This window comes from Astyanax mexicanus, chromosome 14, assembly GCF_023375975.1.
Source record: "Astyanax mexicanus isolate ESR-SI-001 chromosome 14, AstMex3_surface, whole genome shotgun sequence".
In the NCBI taxonomy this organism is placed as follows: Eukaryota; Metazoa; Chordata; class Actinopteri; order Characiformes; family Acestrorhamphidae; genus Astyanax; species Astyanax mexicanus.
In genome coordinates this window covers 21,694,094-21,712,894 of record NC_064421.1, presented here as the reverse complement: position 1 = coordinate 21,712,894, position 18,801 = coordinate 21,694,094, and the positions used below count along the sequence as shown (strand labels likewise).

Genomic DNA, 18,801 nt, shown 5'->3' with positions numbered 1-18,801 from the left:
GAACACCCGTTAAAATAATGTTCTTTCCTGTGTAGCTCTCGAGCATACTCCAAGCAAAAAATACATTCCAAAAACAACTTTACTGGATTATTTTAGCAAAATAACTCTTTATGTGATCTCTGTAAATGTATCTATGTGATTTTCTTTTTCTCACTATTTGACCTCTCTGGTGTTTAAATTTAAATTTGGTAGGTTTGGTCAGAGTAATTAGGCCACGGTGCTAGGAAATCTTTAGAGAGCTCTGGGATATTATGATGCTAATTGAAGCACAGAAGATCTTAAACAGCTGGCAGATTCGCAATTCCCCAGAGTTTAATTATCATCTATTTTGGGCTGCTGTTTACCTGTGGCTAATAATAATCTAACTAATGAAACAACTGTGTTCATTCCAACACAACTTAAACATGTTATATACAGTATAGAAAATATAATTATTACAAAAATGTTGAGTGTTAAACTGTTTTATTCTTATTTTTACACAAGTCAATCTTTCATCTGAATTTTTTCAGATGACATGCCAGAAAATGTATTATAATACATTGCTGAAATGCAGTCTTGTAAGGCTTTAGATCCAAACAGAAAAGATGACAATGGAGTCTGTTTTGTTTGTGTATCAGTCAAAATGATCCAGGGAAAAGGCCTGCAGAACAATCAATCAATAAATAAATAAATAAATAAATAAATAAGTAGACACATCATAAAATCATAAAAATCTTTGTTTTAATTTCAACAGTTTAAAGCCAATAATGGTATTTTATTATGTTGTGTCTCACTGTTGTTTAAAGACACTCACTCTGAGGTGCTAAGTTTTGATGCACAGGATGAGTTGACAAAGCTTAGACTGGTAAAAGTCTCAGATGAGGGGTTAGATTGAAACAGCTCATTTAGCAGCTGGATGGTTTGAATGGACCCCAGTCCATTAGCTGTGCACATATTGAGGAGACTGTACAGAACAGCCGACACCCACATCTGATTCAACGAGAGACCTCCTAACATACACAATAAAAATGACATTATTTTGAAATGACATAATTTAATATCCAATTCAACTAAAAGTTTTATTAATATAGCACTTTTTTACAACAAAAAAGCAGCTTTACAGAGATATTAGTCCAAGCATCTTTTAAGTCAGCAGAAAGGTACCAATGACAACAGTGTCAATATCCCATATCCAATACTATCATCTATTTTGGGCTGCAGTTTACCTGTGGCTAATAATAATCTAACTAATGAAACACCTGTGTTCATTCCAACACACCTTAAACATATTATATACAGTATAGAAAATACAATTGTCCAATACTAAAAGCAAAAAAATACATGGGAGACCTATAATGGCATAATCATTATTTTACAGTGATTCATGAAAAAATCAAGATTGGTCTTGAGAATTAAACTTACCACACATTGAAAGTGGGCATGATGCGGTGAGCACCTCTTTGTCCTGTAATGCTGTTGTCACTTGATTATGGCAAAGCCACAGTTGAGCGGAATCACAGGCATCAAAGATATACTGAGGTCTGATAACAAAACTGTGGCCAAGGAGTTGTGCAAGCCTTATATACAGACAGAAATACAAACAATGTTTTCAAAAGTTATAAGACTTTAATGTTAAATAAACATATTGTTAAATATATTGTTAAATAAACATAATTTATTGTTGGGTTTTATTAATTGGTTTGTAATTTTTTATATATATTTATTCTGAAAATATAGCTTTAGTAAATGACACCTAATATGTGAGGTAATACCTGGGTAACGGCACAGCAGTGGTGAAACTGTATACAAGACAGTGAGCAGGCAGGTGAGTGTGAAGCTCTGCACACACTCGAGGTAGATGAGAGGGGAGCACACAGAGAAAGAGCACATCTGACCACAAGGCCAGCCTGCAGTTGTCGAAGTAACACTCCACACCTCTATTTGAGAATTCCTCTAAAGCAATAGACAAACAGTTTAATCTACAGTCATCTGAAAAATATAGGACTCCCCAAGAATATTACATATTTAAATATTTGGACATCTGATCCAGCCATGTTGGCAATTGTTTCTTACATATTATCTCTGGAATTTATGTTGCAGACAGTGAACCGTGAAATAGCTGATTTTGAAAGGTTTGCACTAGTGGTGTGCCAAATCGTATCATACCTGATAATATCGCCAAAATCTTTGAAATGATAAAAAAAAATCTGATATCTTAATAATAATTCCTTTTACTCTCATCTCAGTCTCAAATATTTTTCAATTTAGGATGAAAAAAACATTATGACGCTTAATCATGTGTTCTATTTTAAATGTCAGTTTATTCCAACTGAGTTACAATAAATTACAGGACAAGTAGCTAATAGGAAAGAGAGATCTCAGGTCCAAAATAAAGGGTTTTGCTGGCTGAAAAAATTACAGCTAATTTAAATACTCACTCAGTGTTTCAGGTCTTTTAGTTGAAATACTGATGTTAGATGGTTTTAATCCAGGCACAGTTAATAAAACCTTTGTCAACTGTTTCCCAATGTTTCCTCCTCCAAGAATGCCAATTTTCAGGGCTGGGTGGTGTGATTTATTGGAACTGTGCACAGGGAATTTCTCCCTGCAAAATAACATATGATGATGAATGTGTTGATGACACTTAGTTTTAGTGCACATATAGACACACAATGTATTTTTTACAGCTATGTGTGCACAAAAAAGGAATAATATCAGACTGAGGTTAATTACGTCATGTATAAGAATGTATTCATCTGGATATGGAGACAGTGAATAATGTGTGAGTTGGGAGTCATATGTATTATTATGTATATAAAATGTGCCTTTATACAGTACCAGTCAAAAGTTTTGACACACCTTTTCTTATTCAATGTGTTTTCTTTCCTTTTATGATTTTTTACATTGCAAATATAATATTAAAGACATTAAAGCTATACAGGAACACGTGGGATTTTACGTAGCCACATTTATCTTTAAGGACAGATCTGCACACTCTTGGTATTTTCTCTGTGTTGTCATGAGGTAGAGTCACCTGGAATAGTTTTCTATTAATTACTGCCTTTCCTTCACACTGTGCTTCAGCTCATGCCAATCACAGTTGTTTTTATTTACTATGTAATTCAGTAGTATGTCTCTTAATTGTTTTGATGTATTTAGTAATAATATACAGTGTAGAAAATAAATTACCAGAAATAAAGAAAACTAATTTTGACTGGCACTGTATGTAGGACTATGAGCACAACATGAAATTCAGACTTTTTATGTAAAATTTAAGTTCTATAATAATGTAGCTAGTTTTAAATAAAATCTGAAGACTGAGAGAGTCAATAATGTGTGGGATGGGATTCATTTTCTTATTCTTTATTAAATACATTGTGCCTAAATATAATAAGCATTATTAATACTGAAAAATATATATATTCGATGTTTTTATTTAAACTAATACTTCAATAAAGACAGTTTTTTGTTCTTTTGCTCATTTTTATTCTAAAGAAAATACTTATCTGGGAAAAATAAGATGAACTCTACAGTGATTAAAAAGTTAGTTGGTTAGGTTAGCTGACTGACTAAACAGTTAGCCTATAGTTAGTTACCTCAGTAAAGCGGCGAGTCGACAGAGAAACGCGGCGTGTCCACATCCACACACGGTCAGCCCGGCCCAGCGACCGCGCAGACCCACCAACCCCCTCTCAGAACCACCGAGTCCGGCCTCAAACCCCAGAGAAACTAAATTCACCGTCAAGTCCATTATTTAGTAAACTGCTGCGTTTTTATTGAAACAATTTACGCAGTAAACACACTAATACATAGTGTCAGTATACTAACGCATGCTTGTTACCAGGGCAACAGAAGGTGGCTTTTATTGTGAAGTACATGCCTGTCGTTTCAAAATAAAAGCTTCAAATTTAGAATTAGCAGGAATTTAAAATAAATAAATAAAACGAACTTTACTCCACATAGGAAATACATGTAAGTATCGTTTTGAATTTAACGTGTGTAGCTCTTTATAATTTTATATTATGATTTTAAAAAGACCCAACACGTTAAAAATGCTCTGGTGTAAAGTATTAATGGCCTCTTTTATCATTTTTATTACCTTTTAATCATAAACCCCTGATGTTTCTAATGAAATGGTGACTATCCCTATGGGCCTCATCCTTTTAACACCTTTTTATGCGTTTAAAAGTAAAATGCTTATGTTTTTTTGTTCATGCAGACACAATCAGCTTAGTGGCAAATTTGCTCTAATTTGATTAAGAAAACAAGGAATCCACAGGTGTTCAGCAGTATGAATGTTCTTAACTAAAGGGAGCTTTAGCATTAAACCTACTGTAGTATTCATGACAGGAATATAACGGAATTCCCTATTCATTAAAATTTCATGTATATTCAGTATCTTTTAGCACTGTGTTATATTGTTACTTTCATTGTGTGAATATGTAAATAAAAGAAAGTGAACAAAAATATAATCTAACAAGGCATCAGTGTCCTTCAATAACCCTAATTTAATCATTTTTATTGAAGGATTCACACAGAACATTTTACAAAATGGAAATGTCTGTGTTTAACATAAATTCAATTTGCCTAATAGGTGTTAAACACTGTAGGGGAAAAGAATGTGCTACATCATTTGCATGTTGTTAAAAAAACGATAATGTTCCAACAGAGATGATCGATATCTATCCATATTACAAAAGAAAAGCTAAACACTGGACACAAAACATATTAGTTGCTTAAAAATTCCACACAACTCCAGGAGCATAGGGTCAGATCTGTTGGCATGCTGAATGAATATTTTATTCATAACCAGTTTATAAAAATAAAATACAAAACAATTTCAAAAGAAAAAAACAAAACAACACTGTACAAGGCATTGATATGATACAAATGAAAAAGAACACAAATAATTACAGTAATGTACAATGGAGTCTCTCCCTATTTAACATTCTTTGTTTTTGAGGCTGTACAATAATGCTTCAATTCTGCAACATTGTGACCTGGATAATAAAACAGAAGTGGAAAATTAACATCTTTAATGATTCATTTTAAGGAAAACTATAATCAAAAGATATTACAACAGATCATTAAACATTGTCACTTGTCAGTAATAGAGGACCTGGCCCACAGAAACATTCGTTTAACACACTTCAATTCATTTCAGGTTCAGGGGAGACGATGCGAGGTCAGATGAAGTTCAGATGAAACAGACAGCTGATGCCGTGGGTGCAGAAGCAGTGGTGTACAGATAAGTATCTTATGCCTTGTGACTGAGACTTTATATAGTAACAAATGCAGACTGCCGGAGAAGAAATAAGGTAACTGCCAGAAGAGCAGACTCACCCACAGAAATATGAAGCACTAGAGTATCAGTTTCTACTGCAAGTAAAGGGTTTTCTTATTCTTACCACCTTCTTAGACAGGGGCACAATGTTCTCATGCTGTTTTTTAAAAGTAAAATAGATTTTCATTTCAATTTTATACCATAAATCTAAACAAATGTTAATAATAATTCACTGCAATAAATAGCTGTTAAAGGGTTCACGGAAGCTCAGATTGGTCCTTTGGAAAAAGAAACCCCAAAATAAGTGGATAAAAATAAGACTCTTAGCATAGTACATATCATTTAGAGAGGTTGCATGTCTCTATGGAATGCTCAGGCATGAACTGAGGCTTAATACAACAGCACTGACTCTCCTTATGTGCTATGAATTGCTAAAAGTGTTCTTATCCAGAATACTTAGTGAAAACCTCAACAATGACTCTAAAGCAACTTCCTCCAGTTTGTGCACTTTATAGAATATGGTATTTCTCTTGAGGACAGCTGACCACATAAAGCCCACTGGATCAAAAATAGTAACTCAGTGCTAGAGCTGTTAGTGTGTAATCTCCTTTGGCCACAGACTGGGTTTCTGATGGAACTGGTCCCTTTAAAAATACACTGTCCAGTCACCCCCACCCCCCATGGGGAGACATGCACACACTTATTAAGGCGACTATCTGGCTGGACAGAGTCTTAATGCAGAGTGGGGGGTTTAGCTGCTTTTGGGACAGATAGGAAAAAACTGCCCAGCTACACAAGAAATATAAGACAATTTAGTCTTTTGTAATCTGCACATTGCACACTGAATAGTCATTAAAGGTATGGTTGCGTAGAGATTACACTTTACCAGTACATCCTAAGACTGATGATTACATACGTATATGTATTTCTTCACTGTCACCCATAAACTAAAAATCTCCAAAATTGCAATTTTCCAGGAGGATTAGTTTAGCGCTTTTCTATTAGTCAATAATTTTTTTTAACAATTTTGCTTCAAATTATTGTCAATTACGTCAAAAAGTGAAAAATGCAAAAAAAAAGGGTATTGTTGGTGTCCCGTAAAGTTTTTTTTTATGGGACATCAGGAATATACATATATATATATCAATTACACCTCCTTGGTTATGTAAATACTCTAAAATAAGAGGTTAAGAATGAAACAGAAAACAGATCAGATATACATTAGACATGATGTCTAACCATAAACATAAGCATAAACCTTCAATCTGAATGACCCTATTTACAGTACAAGATGACAGTACGACTCTTTAAGCTTATGAAAGTTAATGTAGCTGCGTTCGAGTGTTCATAGTGTTTTTGCTTTAGTGGAGCACATGCAGAGAGTAGTATATGAAGCAGAAGGTGCTTATATAACAGTATCTCACAAGTAGAGATAGATAGTGAGGAAACGAGAAGGCCAGTGACTGGAATAGATGAACTGAGTAAAATTTACAATTTTATAAAAATATGTGATGAGAAATCTAAGAGGGCATCATTTGTTTAAAGAAGTGGTTCCCACCTCTCTCTGGTCCTGGAGGACTCCACTCTTGTGTAGATTTTGGATTTTGCTGCTCCAAAACAAACAATCCAGCCAATTAAGCCTGGGTTTTGCAAAAACATCTTTGCAGAAAGAGGATCCCTAAATGGTTGTGAGAGCAACACACACATACCAACTTAACGGCACTGGTAAACTGCAGAATACAAAATTGATGACAAAATTTAATTAGTGGCTTTAGAAAGTTTTAAACCATCATGTGGATAAACTATAAAGAAGAGCTTTCTCTGTAGCTGCATCAAAACTTTAAAACAATCACATTAACAATAAAAACATTTTTATATTGTCTATATATAGCTCTTAGTTCTACACTGAACAGCAATTACGTGTTAAATTATTTTAACTAGATTACTATATTTTCAGCTTTCACAACTTGACATCAACCAGTCAAAAATACCCTAACAAGAAGGTGCTATTGGGAAACTGGATCCTGATCCAAATTTTCCTGAGCTAAATGTGGCTGATGGGAGCATAGTGGGTAACATCACCACTTTTTATGTAAGTAGTCTGGGGTTCAATTCTCCAGCTGGGCAAGCACACCACAGAAAAAAAAACAATATTTTAAAGGTTACATATGTTTACCAGTGCAACATGATCCAAATTTAAGTCCTGCATAAGATTTAATGCTAATCCTATTCTCATAATAAAAGTGTGTTGGAGTAGTGAAAGTGTGTAGGGGAGAGAGTACTCCAGGACAGGACAGATCACAGGAAACCTGTAATTTAAGTGAGGTACATTAGTTTTGCACTAACTTTACTGTAGTCAACAAGGAATGAAACCTATAACCTCACCAATCAGCACTGTGCGAACTGCACACCTAGGCCTGTCATGATATTTATATTATCGATTTATCATACAATATATGGACATGACCTCAATACAGCTCACCTCACAATACATCTTCCGTTGTGTTTACTTTACTTTACTCTGTTTGTTTATGAACTTCGCATAATGACCAGTGCATCAATAATGGCACCTAAATAAACTCAGAAGACTCCAGTAGGTGGAGAAAAAAAGTTTTTTTTAGATTATTATTAATTAATAATGTTAACTTATCTTTTAAAGGGGTTTAATTCCATAAGTATGCTGTTATATTATCATATATCAGTGGCATTAAATGATCTTACAAGACAATATTATCCAGTAAAAAAAAAACAGTTATTATGACAGGCCTATGCATGACAAAAGAATCACCTGCCACAAACTGTAATAAGCGGTTACGTAACCTCAAAAAGACTCAATTATGGGCAATAATAGTATGACAGTATGTTGTACTGTAATCTAAAATAAAAAAAAATAATAATAAAAGCCCATCAAACTAACACTACTGTAAAAAGTAATAAATCAGCCAGATCAATGCATATTTATGCTATGAAATTTATCAAATTTGACTGGGCATGTCATCAAAATAAAAGTCCTCTAGCTGGTAGCGCTTGATTTTGTTTTCAACTGTAATCAAAGCATTTGAGCGGAAAAGGTAGAATCAAAACTCCCCACCAGGCTAAATCCTTCACAAACCTTTCCAATCATGAATAAAGGATGAATCTTCATATCCTAGGAGTGCTGTGTGAGCTGAAAGATAAAACATTCTCTTTGAACATTCAGTGTGTACATACAGCCCACAGTGTACACACAGGGATCTTCAAGCAAGGAGCTTTCAGGCCTGTGATGGATTAACCCCCCTTCCCAAAAAAGTGTTAATGCTTTTACAAGTACCGCATGCATAAGTGTATGTGTGTTTATGCACGTGCTGATGTATACCAATAATCACATGGAGTAGTGATGTAGTAGTGTATTATGGAAAAAATAAAATAAAATAAAAGAAAGCTATTCAGCAGATTGTGAAAGCTTGAACCTTGCTCATCCACATCCTTAGGCACATTCAAAAGTGCATCATACACTTGATTGTAACGATTGTTTCAGTGACCGCTAGTTCTTGGAAAAGGAATCATCTCTCCATACGTTTCTGCACACACAGCTAACTACAGGCTGCCTCCACTAAACTAAGGGCTACAGAGAGCACAGACCAACAAGGGTATAGAAAGAAGAAAACAAATGACGACAACTCAAAGTTATAAAGTGTTTTAGCAAATCTGTCAGTGTACCTGCCACTGCACTGATTAGAGAGGAGTGCAATATGCATTCAAGCCCAAATAAATAATTTCAATAAATACTATATTACAGGTTTTTCAGAGCTCGATGCAAACACACAAACCCATGCACCTCATGAATACACAGACATCTGTATCAGGACTCTAGCTGCATGAAAAGACAAAAGAACTACAAACAAAAAATAAACAATAAATAAACTGGCCATTTTGATAAGAACCTAGAGCAACAACAGCAACTTTTAACTTTTAACTGCTATAGAAAGCCAACATTTCAAGAATAAACAGTGTCATCCCACTTTATAGCAAGTTTCTCTTGAATAACTGTTACATAATAATAATCCCTGCAATAACAGTGTAACTACTAGTGAAATATTTAGTGTTAAAGATGCACTGATGAAGTACAGCTTCTGTAATAAATGGACACATGTATTCTCCAATAGAAACACAAGTGTATCCTGTAAATTGCTGAAACAGCATATTCTCTCTTATGTGGGTATTTATCCATGATTAATAAAGGGTAATTGTATTTATATGATAAGTTGCTTTACCTGTTACAGATATTGAGATACACTTAAATATAACCCAGTAGTTTCATTATTATTACTTTAGATAATAATGTGAAATTATACAGTTATTAGAGGAACTTAATATAAAGTGGGACCAAGAGTGCTGCCAACAGAATATTGGAGGTGGGAAAGCAGAGAGGTGAGACTTCCAGGCTACGTCTACACAGCAGAAAGCGGCCCACATCCGATTTGTTTCTGCAATCTTTTTAATGTGACCCACACTTGTAACTCGTCTGAACTGCACTTTGTAATTGTCTCTAAAAAAACAGCATTGCTTTGCATGAAGTTTTACTGTGATCTTTGTCAGAATCTCAAGAGCTATGAATGAATTCAGGCTGAAAGGACACATTACTTAGCCACAGATAGTCAGTCCTTCCTATAAAATTTATTTTTATGCCTCTTCTTTTCCTTTTGATGCTGCAGCCGTTTGGCCATTTTATTAGACACACTGGGAGACATTAATTTAAAATCTACGAGGTCTGTTACCTCAATATCCAGACAGTTAAAGCCATATTCACCTTCGTCTACTACATAAATTTTCTGTTCCTCTCACAGTTTTTTTTGCACATCTTCCTGGTGAAAAATTTGCATGAATTCTGATCTAGTTGTGTTGCCACAAATCGTATATGTATCAGACTTTAATACTACATATTAAAGTAGCCCAAATTTACACTGAAGTCACATAGCATACATAGTGCATACAAGATCGAATGAGGGCCACTTTTACCTGCTGTGTGAACGTAACCTTATTAACCTTAAAAGTCAATTTTGCTGTTTACACTATGCAACAACATGGAATTTCAGGGAGTGGATCGAGTTCAGAGATGTGTGAGATGTAATCACACACAGGAATGTGATTAGATTTTGACTACATTTAAATTAAGGGTAAATGAAATGCTGTAACATAAGCAGTTGAGAGCACAACTGCCTGTCTCTTTTAACTGATTTTGTTGCCAAGTTTTAAACTGTTTTTTTTTCTGATATTTCACAGTATTTAATACACTGGAAGTAACAAGTTTCCATTTTCTCTGAAGGTTACCAGAAGTAAAACAGAAACAATGTAAGGTGTTGGTGTGTTCTCATATGGAAAGCACTTTAGTGGAAAGTATAAATGGTATTCTGACAGAGTACATCTGAATATGATCCTGACATGAAACACCTGTTGATGCAAGTTGGAAACAACTCAGTGTTTCCTGTCTTTGTCATTTTGGAGTTTTCTCTGCTCCTACACACCTGACACAACAAAGGAGCTACGCAACAAGCTCTGTTTGTGTTGAAGCATGTGTGTTAAGGGCTAGAAAGACTTTAAACCATGCATGGCAGGGGTATTTTTACCGTGAGAAGCTGCAAAACTAATGAGCAGAATACTGTAGAGCTGCAGCAGCAAGACAGCATACTGTATATGTAATACAGACCTGTGCAGAAGTCTTAGGTAAGCCAAGCACATTCTACACAATCCTGTATTTACTTTGTCAGCTATATATTCTTACAGGAGCAAAAGTAAACTTAAGGATTAACTGGTAGCTTTTCCTTCCTCTGCTGGTCCGCTCGGGGTATGGGGAAAAGGGATAGGTGACTACTTAGTTACTTACTATCTACTTAGCTTGCTGGAACACTTGGACTCACGGCCGCAAGCTTTGGCTCGGGGCGAGTGCAAGGGTGTGTGATTGTGTGAGCGACGTGTGGATGTAGAGCCGGAGCAGCTGGGGGGCGAGCGGCTGCGCCCTGCACAGGTGGGACGGGGCTCGTGGCGAGATGGCGAAGAGCTGCCGGAGCGCTGCAGGGATGAGCAGCTGCGGGGTGAGGCGCTGGAACTGCGTTGGTGGTGGTGGTGATGGTGGTGGTGATGATGATGGTGGTGGGAAGCTGCTGAGGTACCAACACACACCACCCTGGGGCCTGTGGGCTGAGCGCCACGGCTGTGGGGGGAGGAGGCACGTCCCGAGCCATTCTGCATCAGCTGCGCAAGACAAGTCAGCAGGTCCGAGTCACTGGTGCTGCCTGTGCGGAACCGGTACCTCCGGAACCTGGGGAGAACGGGAAATCGAACCAATCCAGGCTTGAATACAAATGGCTACACAATAATTATTACACTTGTTTGTAGGTGTTCAACACTTTCAAAAAAGAGACATTGTTGCTTACCTGCCATCCACAACAGTACGGTTGGGTTTGCCAGGCGGAGGACGGGGCATGAACTGGGCTGCCAGCGCCTCCTGGGAAGTCACAGGGTTCACGGGCCGGGGTATCTTACTCTTGCGGGACAACGGACTGGAAGAGGAGGACAGTGACGGGGCGTCATCACCCTGACGGTCTGATCGAGAGCCGAGGAAGGACTCGTCATCCTGCGAGCGGTCAGACGCAGAGGAAAGAGGGTCACGCTGGACGTTTGCAAGGATGGCCCGCCTGTCGGAGGAGAGCGATGGCGAGGCACATGGAGAGGCAGGTAAGTGTTGGGCTCTCTTCTGCAACAGCTTCTCTTTAGCAGAGCCTGGAGTCACATCCTGCAGAAGGCTGGAGGGCTCCAGCACAGGAATGCGGCTGTGCCGGCGACTGGGAGCAGGGCTGGAGCTTTGGGCAGGGGGCTTGGATCCATTCTCTTCCAGAAGCATTAACTGATTGCGCTCCATGGAGCCATCCGGGCAGCCAGAGTCCCTGTCAGGGTCCTTCACCTCACAAAGTGGCCCATTCTGGGGGCCGTCAGTAGTGGCCGCATTGATCAGCACTGGGCTTCGGGGAGAGTGGGGTGGTGTTTCCAGGCTTGGCACTGGGCTGGGCACTTGTGGAGCTTTGTCCCCATTTGTCAGTGGCTGTGCCCCAGCACCGGAGGGGCTGGCAGGATGCAGAGGAAGCTGCTCCTGAGGGGAGTGGACATCTGCCATAATGTCCTGTGGCAAAGCATCTGCATTATCACGCTTCTCCTGCAGAGGGCACTGTGGCGCGCTGTCAGACTGGGAGGAGAGCCCAGAGGGACGCTGAGCTGTCAGCTAAAAGAGAGAGACAGTATTAGTATTAGTAATGTAGGAGAGGGTTATCCTGATGGGGAAGCTGAAGAAAGGAAGGAAAGTAGAGAAAAAGGAAGAAAATTATTAGTAACATGTTTGTTGCGACGAGACGAGAATCTCAATTTGCATATGGAGCTCTACACATTGGCCTATGACTGTTTCATACATATGAATGCACAAGGGCGTAGGAGCGGGCTTGATATTGGGGGGGACACATTTGCCAATATGAACCCAAGCCCACCCTATAGTTTCCTAGAACAACATTTGTGGAAATTACTTTAAATTAAAAGTAAATTATTATTATAAGGTGATTTTACAACCTAAACAGGGTACTCCACGTTACAGTTACTGTTGTTAGAAAAAAATATGCATGCAATGTCTGAATTATATACATATAACAAAAATGATCAGTTATCACCTAATATTTAAAATAATATAACAGATTTGGTTATTATTATTATTATTATTATTATTATTATTATTATTATTATTATGTACTGGCATGTCAATTCTGTCATATATTTACATTTTCTCCTGCGCTTTTATTTTTTTTTCTACTGAGAGCTCTTCTTAAGATGGTGTCCTTTTATGTAAAAGAATGTAACTTTAAGTTACATAGAGATTTTTATAAACGTCAGGACATGTGGTCTTACTGTGAAATACAAATGAACAGAAGTCACGTTACAGCAGTATTTCTCAACCCTGTTCTTACATATTCTACTGCATATTAACACTGTTCTGCATGTTCTTGAGCTTCCTCTGCTTTAAAGGCATTTAATAAAGTGGTGGTATGATGTGTCTAATACACTGCTGGATTTACATGATTAATTTAGGCTCCATAGGGGGCTAAAGGATTTTAACAGGTAAACTCAGTAAATGACTGTTTATTAGCTGATCAGGTGGAAAACACAGATTTAGGGCAGTGATCAGGGTTAAGAAACTGCTTTAAACTACAAACATAAAGTACTGTACTAAATCCTGGCTATCCACTACATGTAGCTTCTAGTTAACTAGTTAGTTAAATTCATTTTCGTTCATTATAGCTCACACTAAGTCCTGCAATCCTAAATTAATAAACAGTTTGAAAATGAAATAGTGATTAGCTGATCAGGTACAGGTCAAGTTGAACATTACATATATATATTTTTTTCTTTAACCCTGACTCCCTATCTAATTAATTTAAGTTAAACTAACTCACTAACACAGCTGCAGTTTATTAATCACAGTGGGTTTAAACTGTGTGTTTTGATTCAGAGACGTGTATTTTTAACCAGTTATCAGAAACATATCATCACAGTTTACGTGGTTAGCCTATCGTTACCTTTCTGTTAGAAAAATCTCCGTATATCCAGATCTGTTTTAAAATCAGCTGAAGCGGCTGCAGCCCGATCCCGCTGCTAAATCTCACAGCGAGGGGGCGGGGCTTCCCCAACAGCAAACTGACTCTCCTCCTCCGATTGGTCCGGTCTGTCTCCTCATTAATATTACGGCTGATGTGAGCGAACTGATTTCATTTTTGGGGGGGACAAATCCACCTATTTCTAATATTGTCCCACCCATCCCCCCCGGTTCCTACGCCTATGTGAATGCATATGCAATGAATAGACCAATGAAACACCAAAAAACAGCATGCACCACAATGAGAAGCAAAGCGAAGTCTAGGAGCACAAATAACAAGGATGTTATGAATTGGCAAGACAGAGCAGGATCATATTTTAACGTAATTAAATATTATATATATATATATATATATATATATATATATATATATATATATATATATATATATATATATATGTACAGTTGTGGCTGAAAGTTAACATGCACTCATCATGGACATAAACATCACGGCAATATTGTATTTACAGTGTTTGCAAGTCTAATTTGACAACAATTTTTTTTTTTTAAATCACAAACAACTTGTAACTTGCCATGGTTTTAAGTTCCTGTTGGTGATCATACCTGACTACAGCTTGTAGCTTTTTGAGGGTTCATTGACAGAACTCTTCAAATTGGCCAACACACAAAACAAAAGGAAAGCTTTCGAAGGAGCTCAGTTCAGATCTCAGAAGGATGACTGCAGATTCAAACAAATCAGGAACATCTTTGGAATGCCCAGTGATATCAAAAAATGTATTTTACTGCCGACAAGAAGACACTGACAATCATCAGTTCAAATCCAGGGTCATGTTGCTTTGACAAGAAAGAAATAGCTATGCTCTCTTTGGGTGGCTAGATGTCACTCTTTCCCCTCAGTACTCCTAACGTGATGCGAGCAGACACAGGTGTTAGTTGGCTGATGCAGCTGGGAATCCAATGGGGTTTTTTTCCTGAGCACTTTGGCTTCCCAGTGATGCCTTTAAAAAAAAAGTAGCTGACTTCACGTGTATCAAAGAAGCCGGCATGTACTCGTCCTCATCCTTCTAGCATCAGGTATGATGCAATGATGGTGGAGTACTAGTAAATGGGTGGATTCATTTTCTTAGTTAATTTGGGGAGAAAATTTATAAAATTAAACGACATCCGTATTGCATCACAACTGACTTAAAATAAAAAAACATCACATTCAGGCTCCACAGTTAACAGCTGACATAATGACAAAGAGCCAAAAAGCCTTCTGAGCATTGTACTAAATGTTCAGGCTGTATCATTAAGGAAGACCTGAGGTCCACTCTAGTTCAGTTTAACCTTAAGCCATCAGCTAGATTGCTGCGCCAGAAGTTCAAAGAAATATTCAGAAGCCCAATATTGCCATGACATCCGTGTGAAAGATGAGCAAAGTTTTGGCTACAACTGTAAGTTATTTTTATACTAAAATTTAGTTAGTAGTTATGCATTCAAACAATTCACCATTTTAATTTCCCTTAAATGCCCCATCTACACTGAAAAAATGATTATGACAAAGACCCACATTCAAGCATGCACAGGTCACCTATGCAATCCTCTTAGGGTTTCCTGAGTAGAAGGAGCCTTCAAAAAACAGAGTATCTAAAACAACTTTATGCCATAATCCAAAATCAAAGAAAAACAGGTTTGAGAGCCAGGAGGAGGAGGAAAAACAGGACGGAAGGAGTTTGAAGGGAGTTTGTGAGTGTGTCAGGGGTTTGGTGGAGGGACGGCGGGGAAGCGGGTGTACCTGCTGCAGCTGGGCGCGGGTGATGCGTATGACTGAAGGGAACTTGGCATGTGCGGCACCTGGCGGGATGGCCGGCAGCTTCCTGTGGCCGGGAGAGCGGGCAGCATGGGGCTGAGAGGCGTGGCACGAGGAGGAGGAAGAGGAAGGGTGGTGGTGGTCTGCGGACTGGCTGCGGCGCAAGGCCGGTAGAGAGCGCTGCTGCAGGGGGTCCGACAGCGTGGTGGGGGCGGTGTGAGGACTGGGGGAGCGCAGGAGCAATGGGCTGCCGGTCCGGACCAGCACCTCCTCCGGTAAAGACGGGGGGGAGGTGGGAAACTGCGAGAGGAGGTGGAGGAGGAGGAAGCAGTGGAGGAGAATGGATAAGAGGGAGGTGTGAAGGTGAAAGGGAAGGGGAAATAAGATATGGATGGGCGGTAGAAAGTGTTTGTGGGACAGGAAAGGAGGTAGAGGTGGAATACAAGTTAAGATTAGTGTGTGCTGTTTGAGTGTAGAACACTCTTCCTACTGTAGAGACTGTGGAGAAAACGTTCCCTGGACATTAGAAAAATTACACTTGATTTCCAAAGAAATAATGAATGAGAAGTTATCCCAGAACTTCTGTCCTTATTGTGTGTATTTTTTTTGCCAACCAAACCACAAATACAAATGGCTGCCTGGATCAGAAAACAGATATTACACATCTTTCAGTTTTGGCTCTTCTTTGTAGGAGTTAATTTTCAGAAAAATGCTATAATGTAAAGTAATGTAATGTGTGTCCTTTTTGACAATACTAATCAAATATGTTTACAAAAGCAATTAGCTGTGGATTTCTTGTTGATATCATTTCATTACCTTTGAGGAGTAGTGAAGGATGGTGTGAGCATAAGTTGTTATTAAACTTAAAATCAGGCTGTAGTAACATACATTTCATTAAAACCCCCGGGATCTGAGATAACCTAAAATGTATAACCAACTAATCATTGCAGGTCACATTTAGTTACTATATTTCTATGTGTGAAAATGTTTAAAACAAGTTTAAAAAAGTTTCACTTAAAAAAACTGCAAGGGGAACATAGTTTTAGGCCAGTTTTGCTTTGCTTTTCTGGACAGAGGTGTACAAAGATTAAATATCTGTGTTAAAAAGCAGTCATTTTTTTAAATGCCCAGATTAAATGGAATTTTTTTTAAGTATCACTGATATTGCAGTTTAGTCCAAGACCAAAAAAAAAAAAAAAACCTGGAACATGGTGACATCCTATAGGTTCTAAGTACCTCAGTCATATACATAAACAAAATTGGACAGTGTTTTTCTTTTTTCATTTTGCAGGTCACAAAAGCCATCTGCCATCAAATTATTTAAGCGGAGATAAGGATGTTATTTTTACTGGTCGTTTTTGTGACACATCACATGTGTCAAGTCATGTTTAATGAGCTAACTGGCAATACCTAGCCCTGCTAGAATGCTGCTTTCAAAGCCTGAGTCACACTATGACTTGACCTGGCCTGTGAGGACAGAAGCTCAGGTAACGTGCCAAGCCTGGGATCAGGTGAGCTCACTACTGCAAGCTTACATCACACAGACTAAAGGGATGTGCTCACATTGGCATGGCTGATGTGCAAGCAGTCCTCTGAGAGCAGCAGCAGCAGCCTGGAGGGCTTGATAATGTGTGTAAAGCAAGACACTGAGCATTTCAGCACAGCAGCACTTTGGAGAGCAGGAGTGTTGCAGCTGGTTTAGTAAACTTACGTGACCTGCATCTCCCTATACGAGACACTGACTCTGGTTTTTAGGATGTTGAGAATTTTTGTGCATTGCCTTTTTAGCTGCTGTGCTTATTTCTGCCTCTTGACAATTTCTGACAATATTCAACTCCTCTTCTTGTACATGTGTAGCAAGAAGCAGAATTACTGATAATCATCAGATTCCTTGAATCTCGGTCTATGAATAAGGTTTAATCTACAGTTACAGTAGATACAGTTACAGTTGCACAAGCATATGTGTTTTGTACCGATATTGCTGCATATATTTCACCTATTGAAGATTCTAGTAATTGCATTCACATTGCAAACGAACCAGAACATGGCTTAGTTGATCTGGAACAATGCAGTCTCTTTTGATCTGACATAATTCTGATCCATTGGTCTGGACCATGGTTTGCAGCTATATTCATACCCGCTATTTTGCAGGTACAAAACTGAAAATTCTAAATGTCCAGACCCATCAAAATAGGTGCAAATACACACATTTATCAAAGGTTATAAAATTCAGAGGGTTCTGTTAATATTTTAAATGGATTTTAATAACTTCTTAATTTCCAAAAACGTGAATGGCAAAGCTTCTACTAAAGGCACAAAACAGGCAAAAGTCAAGCAAAGCAGCGTTTAAAGGACAACACACAAGCCTGCATGAGATTCTGATGTCGACACTGTGATATATACTTAGTGGAAAGCTTGAATTACAATATCTTTTTTACCTGTGTGAGTGCTCCCTCCGCCAGTGCTTCAGCAGGGCTGGTGGGGGTGACCGGGGGCAGGCCGCCTGCAGGCCCCACGCTCAGTTCCAGCCCCTCCACTCTGGGAGGTGCCAGTGAAGTTACCACAGGGGCCTGGCCGAGGCTGGGGGTGGTCTTGTCCTTATCCGGAGACTCATCCATTGGCTGCAGTACCTCAGGTTCCTCCTCTGGCTCCTCTGAGGGGCTGCTGGTTAGTTTGGCCTCAGGTCCAGGGCTGCTGCCGCCCCCCTCGCGAAAGTCCTGCAGCTCAGAAGCGCGATCCACCATCACCCAATCCCGTGAATCCACATCCTGTCGGCCTGAACTGAGGTTCAGAGCCACAAAACCACTGCTGGCTGCTCCGTCACCTTGCTCCGGAGAGCCCGGGGAGGCGGGTTTAGGCGAGGAAAGAAGTTCCTCATCATAGTGCCACACTCGCTCGCCTTTAATAGCAGTAGCAGGTACAGATGGTGGAACCCCACCCACAACGCTCTCCTTCTCTGGTGCTGACCCGGGTAACTGCTTCCCTGCACTGTAAAAGCACACAGAGATAAGATGTTTTTTTATTTTTGCACCACCACCATTTTATCAAGATACACTACACAGACAAAAGTTGGAACGTCCCAATCCAATCCAGTGACTAGGTATTGGGACAGAT

At 38.7% G+C, this 18,801-nt stretch overlaps 3 protein-coding genes across 7 annotated transcripts in view; all 3 read right to left on the bottom strand.

The window, feature by feature from the left end:
- Positions 1 to 18,801, bottom strand: part of aldh6a1 (aldehyde dehydrogenase 6 family, member A1) — an 89,891-nt gene that overhangs the window by 40,351 nt on the left and 30,739 nt on the right. The window lies entirely within an intron of this gene.
- Positions 14 to 3,852, bottom strand: noxred1 (NADP-dependent oxidoreductase domain containing 1). Its single transcript, XM_049464031.1, has 6 exons — positions 3,576 to 3,852; positions 2,418 to 2,584; positions 1,752 to 1,932; positions 1,402 to 1,556; positions 794 to 989; positions 14 to 640 (listed from the first exon to the last, which is right to left on the bottom strand). The coding sequence occupies exons 1-6, from the start codon at positions 3,728 to 3,730 to the stop codon at positions 484 to 486; spliced, it is 1,011 nt and encodes a 336-aa protein (XP_049319988.1). The 5' UTR covers positions 3,731 to 3,852; the 3' UTR covers positions 14 to 483.
- ttbk2a (tau tubulin kinase 2a) overlaps positions 4,744 to 18,801 on the bottom strand; it is a 28,599-nt gene continuing 14,541 nt past the window's right edge. Inside the window, exons 13-18 of one of the 5 annotated variants that reach the window (XR_007424178.1) lie at positions 18,126 to 18,675; positions 15,673 to 15,987; positions 11,677 to 12,518; positions 11,127 to 11,561; positions 6,822 to 8,429; positions 4,744 to 4,979 (exon numbers count right to left, since the gene is read on the bottom strand). Coding sequence is in view for 4 of the 5 variants with exons in the window: in XM_049464015.1 (XP_049319972.1) it covers positions 8,405 to 8,429; positions 11,127 to 11,561; positions 11,677 to 12,518; positions 15,673 to 15,987; positions 18,126 to 18,675 (2,167 nt within the window). In the remaining variant the exon portion in view is untranslated. Of the gene's footprint in view, positions 8,430 to 11,126; positions 11,562 to 11,676; positions 12,519 to 15,672; positions 15,988 to 18,125; positions 18,676 to 18,801 lie in introns of all 5 variants that reach the window. The other 4 variants (XM_049464015.1, XM_049464014.1, XM_049464016.1 and 1 more) reach the window with 4 other exon arrangements.

Excerpts from the sequence above, each read along its gene's own strand:
- noxred1 (XM_049464031.1), bottom strand. The coding sequence starts at position 3,730 with ATGGACTTGACGGTGAATTTAGTTTCTCTGGGGTTTGAGGCCGGACTC. Across the intron at positions 2,585-3,575 it reads CGACTCGCCGCTTTACTGAG|GGAGAAATTCCCTGTGCACA; the intron begins GTAACTAACTAT and ends GTTATTTTGCAG. Across the intron at positions 641-793 it reads TCAAAACTTAGCACCTCAGA|GCCTTTTCCCTGGATCATTT; the intron begins GTGAGTGTCTTT and ends ATTGTTCTGCAG.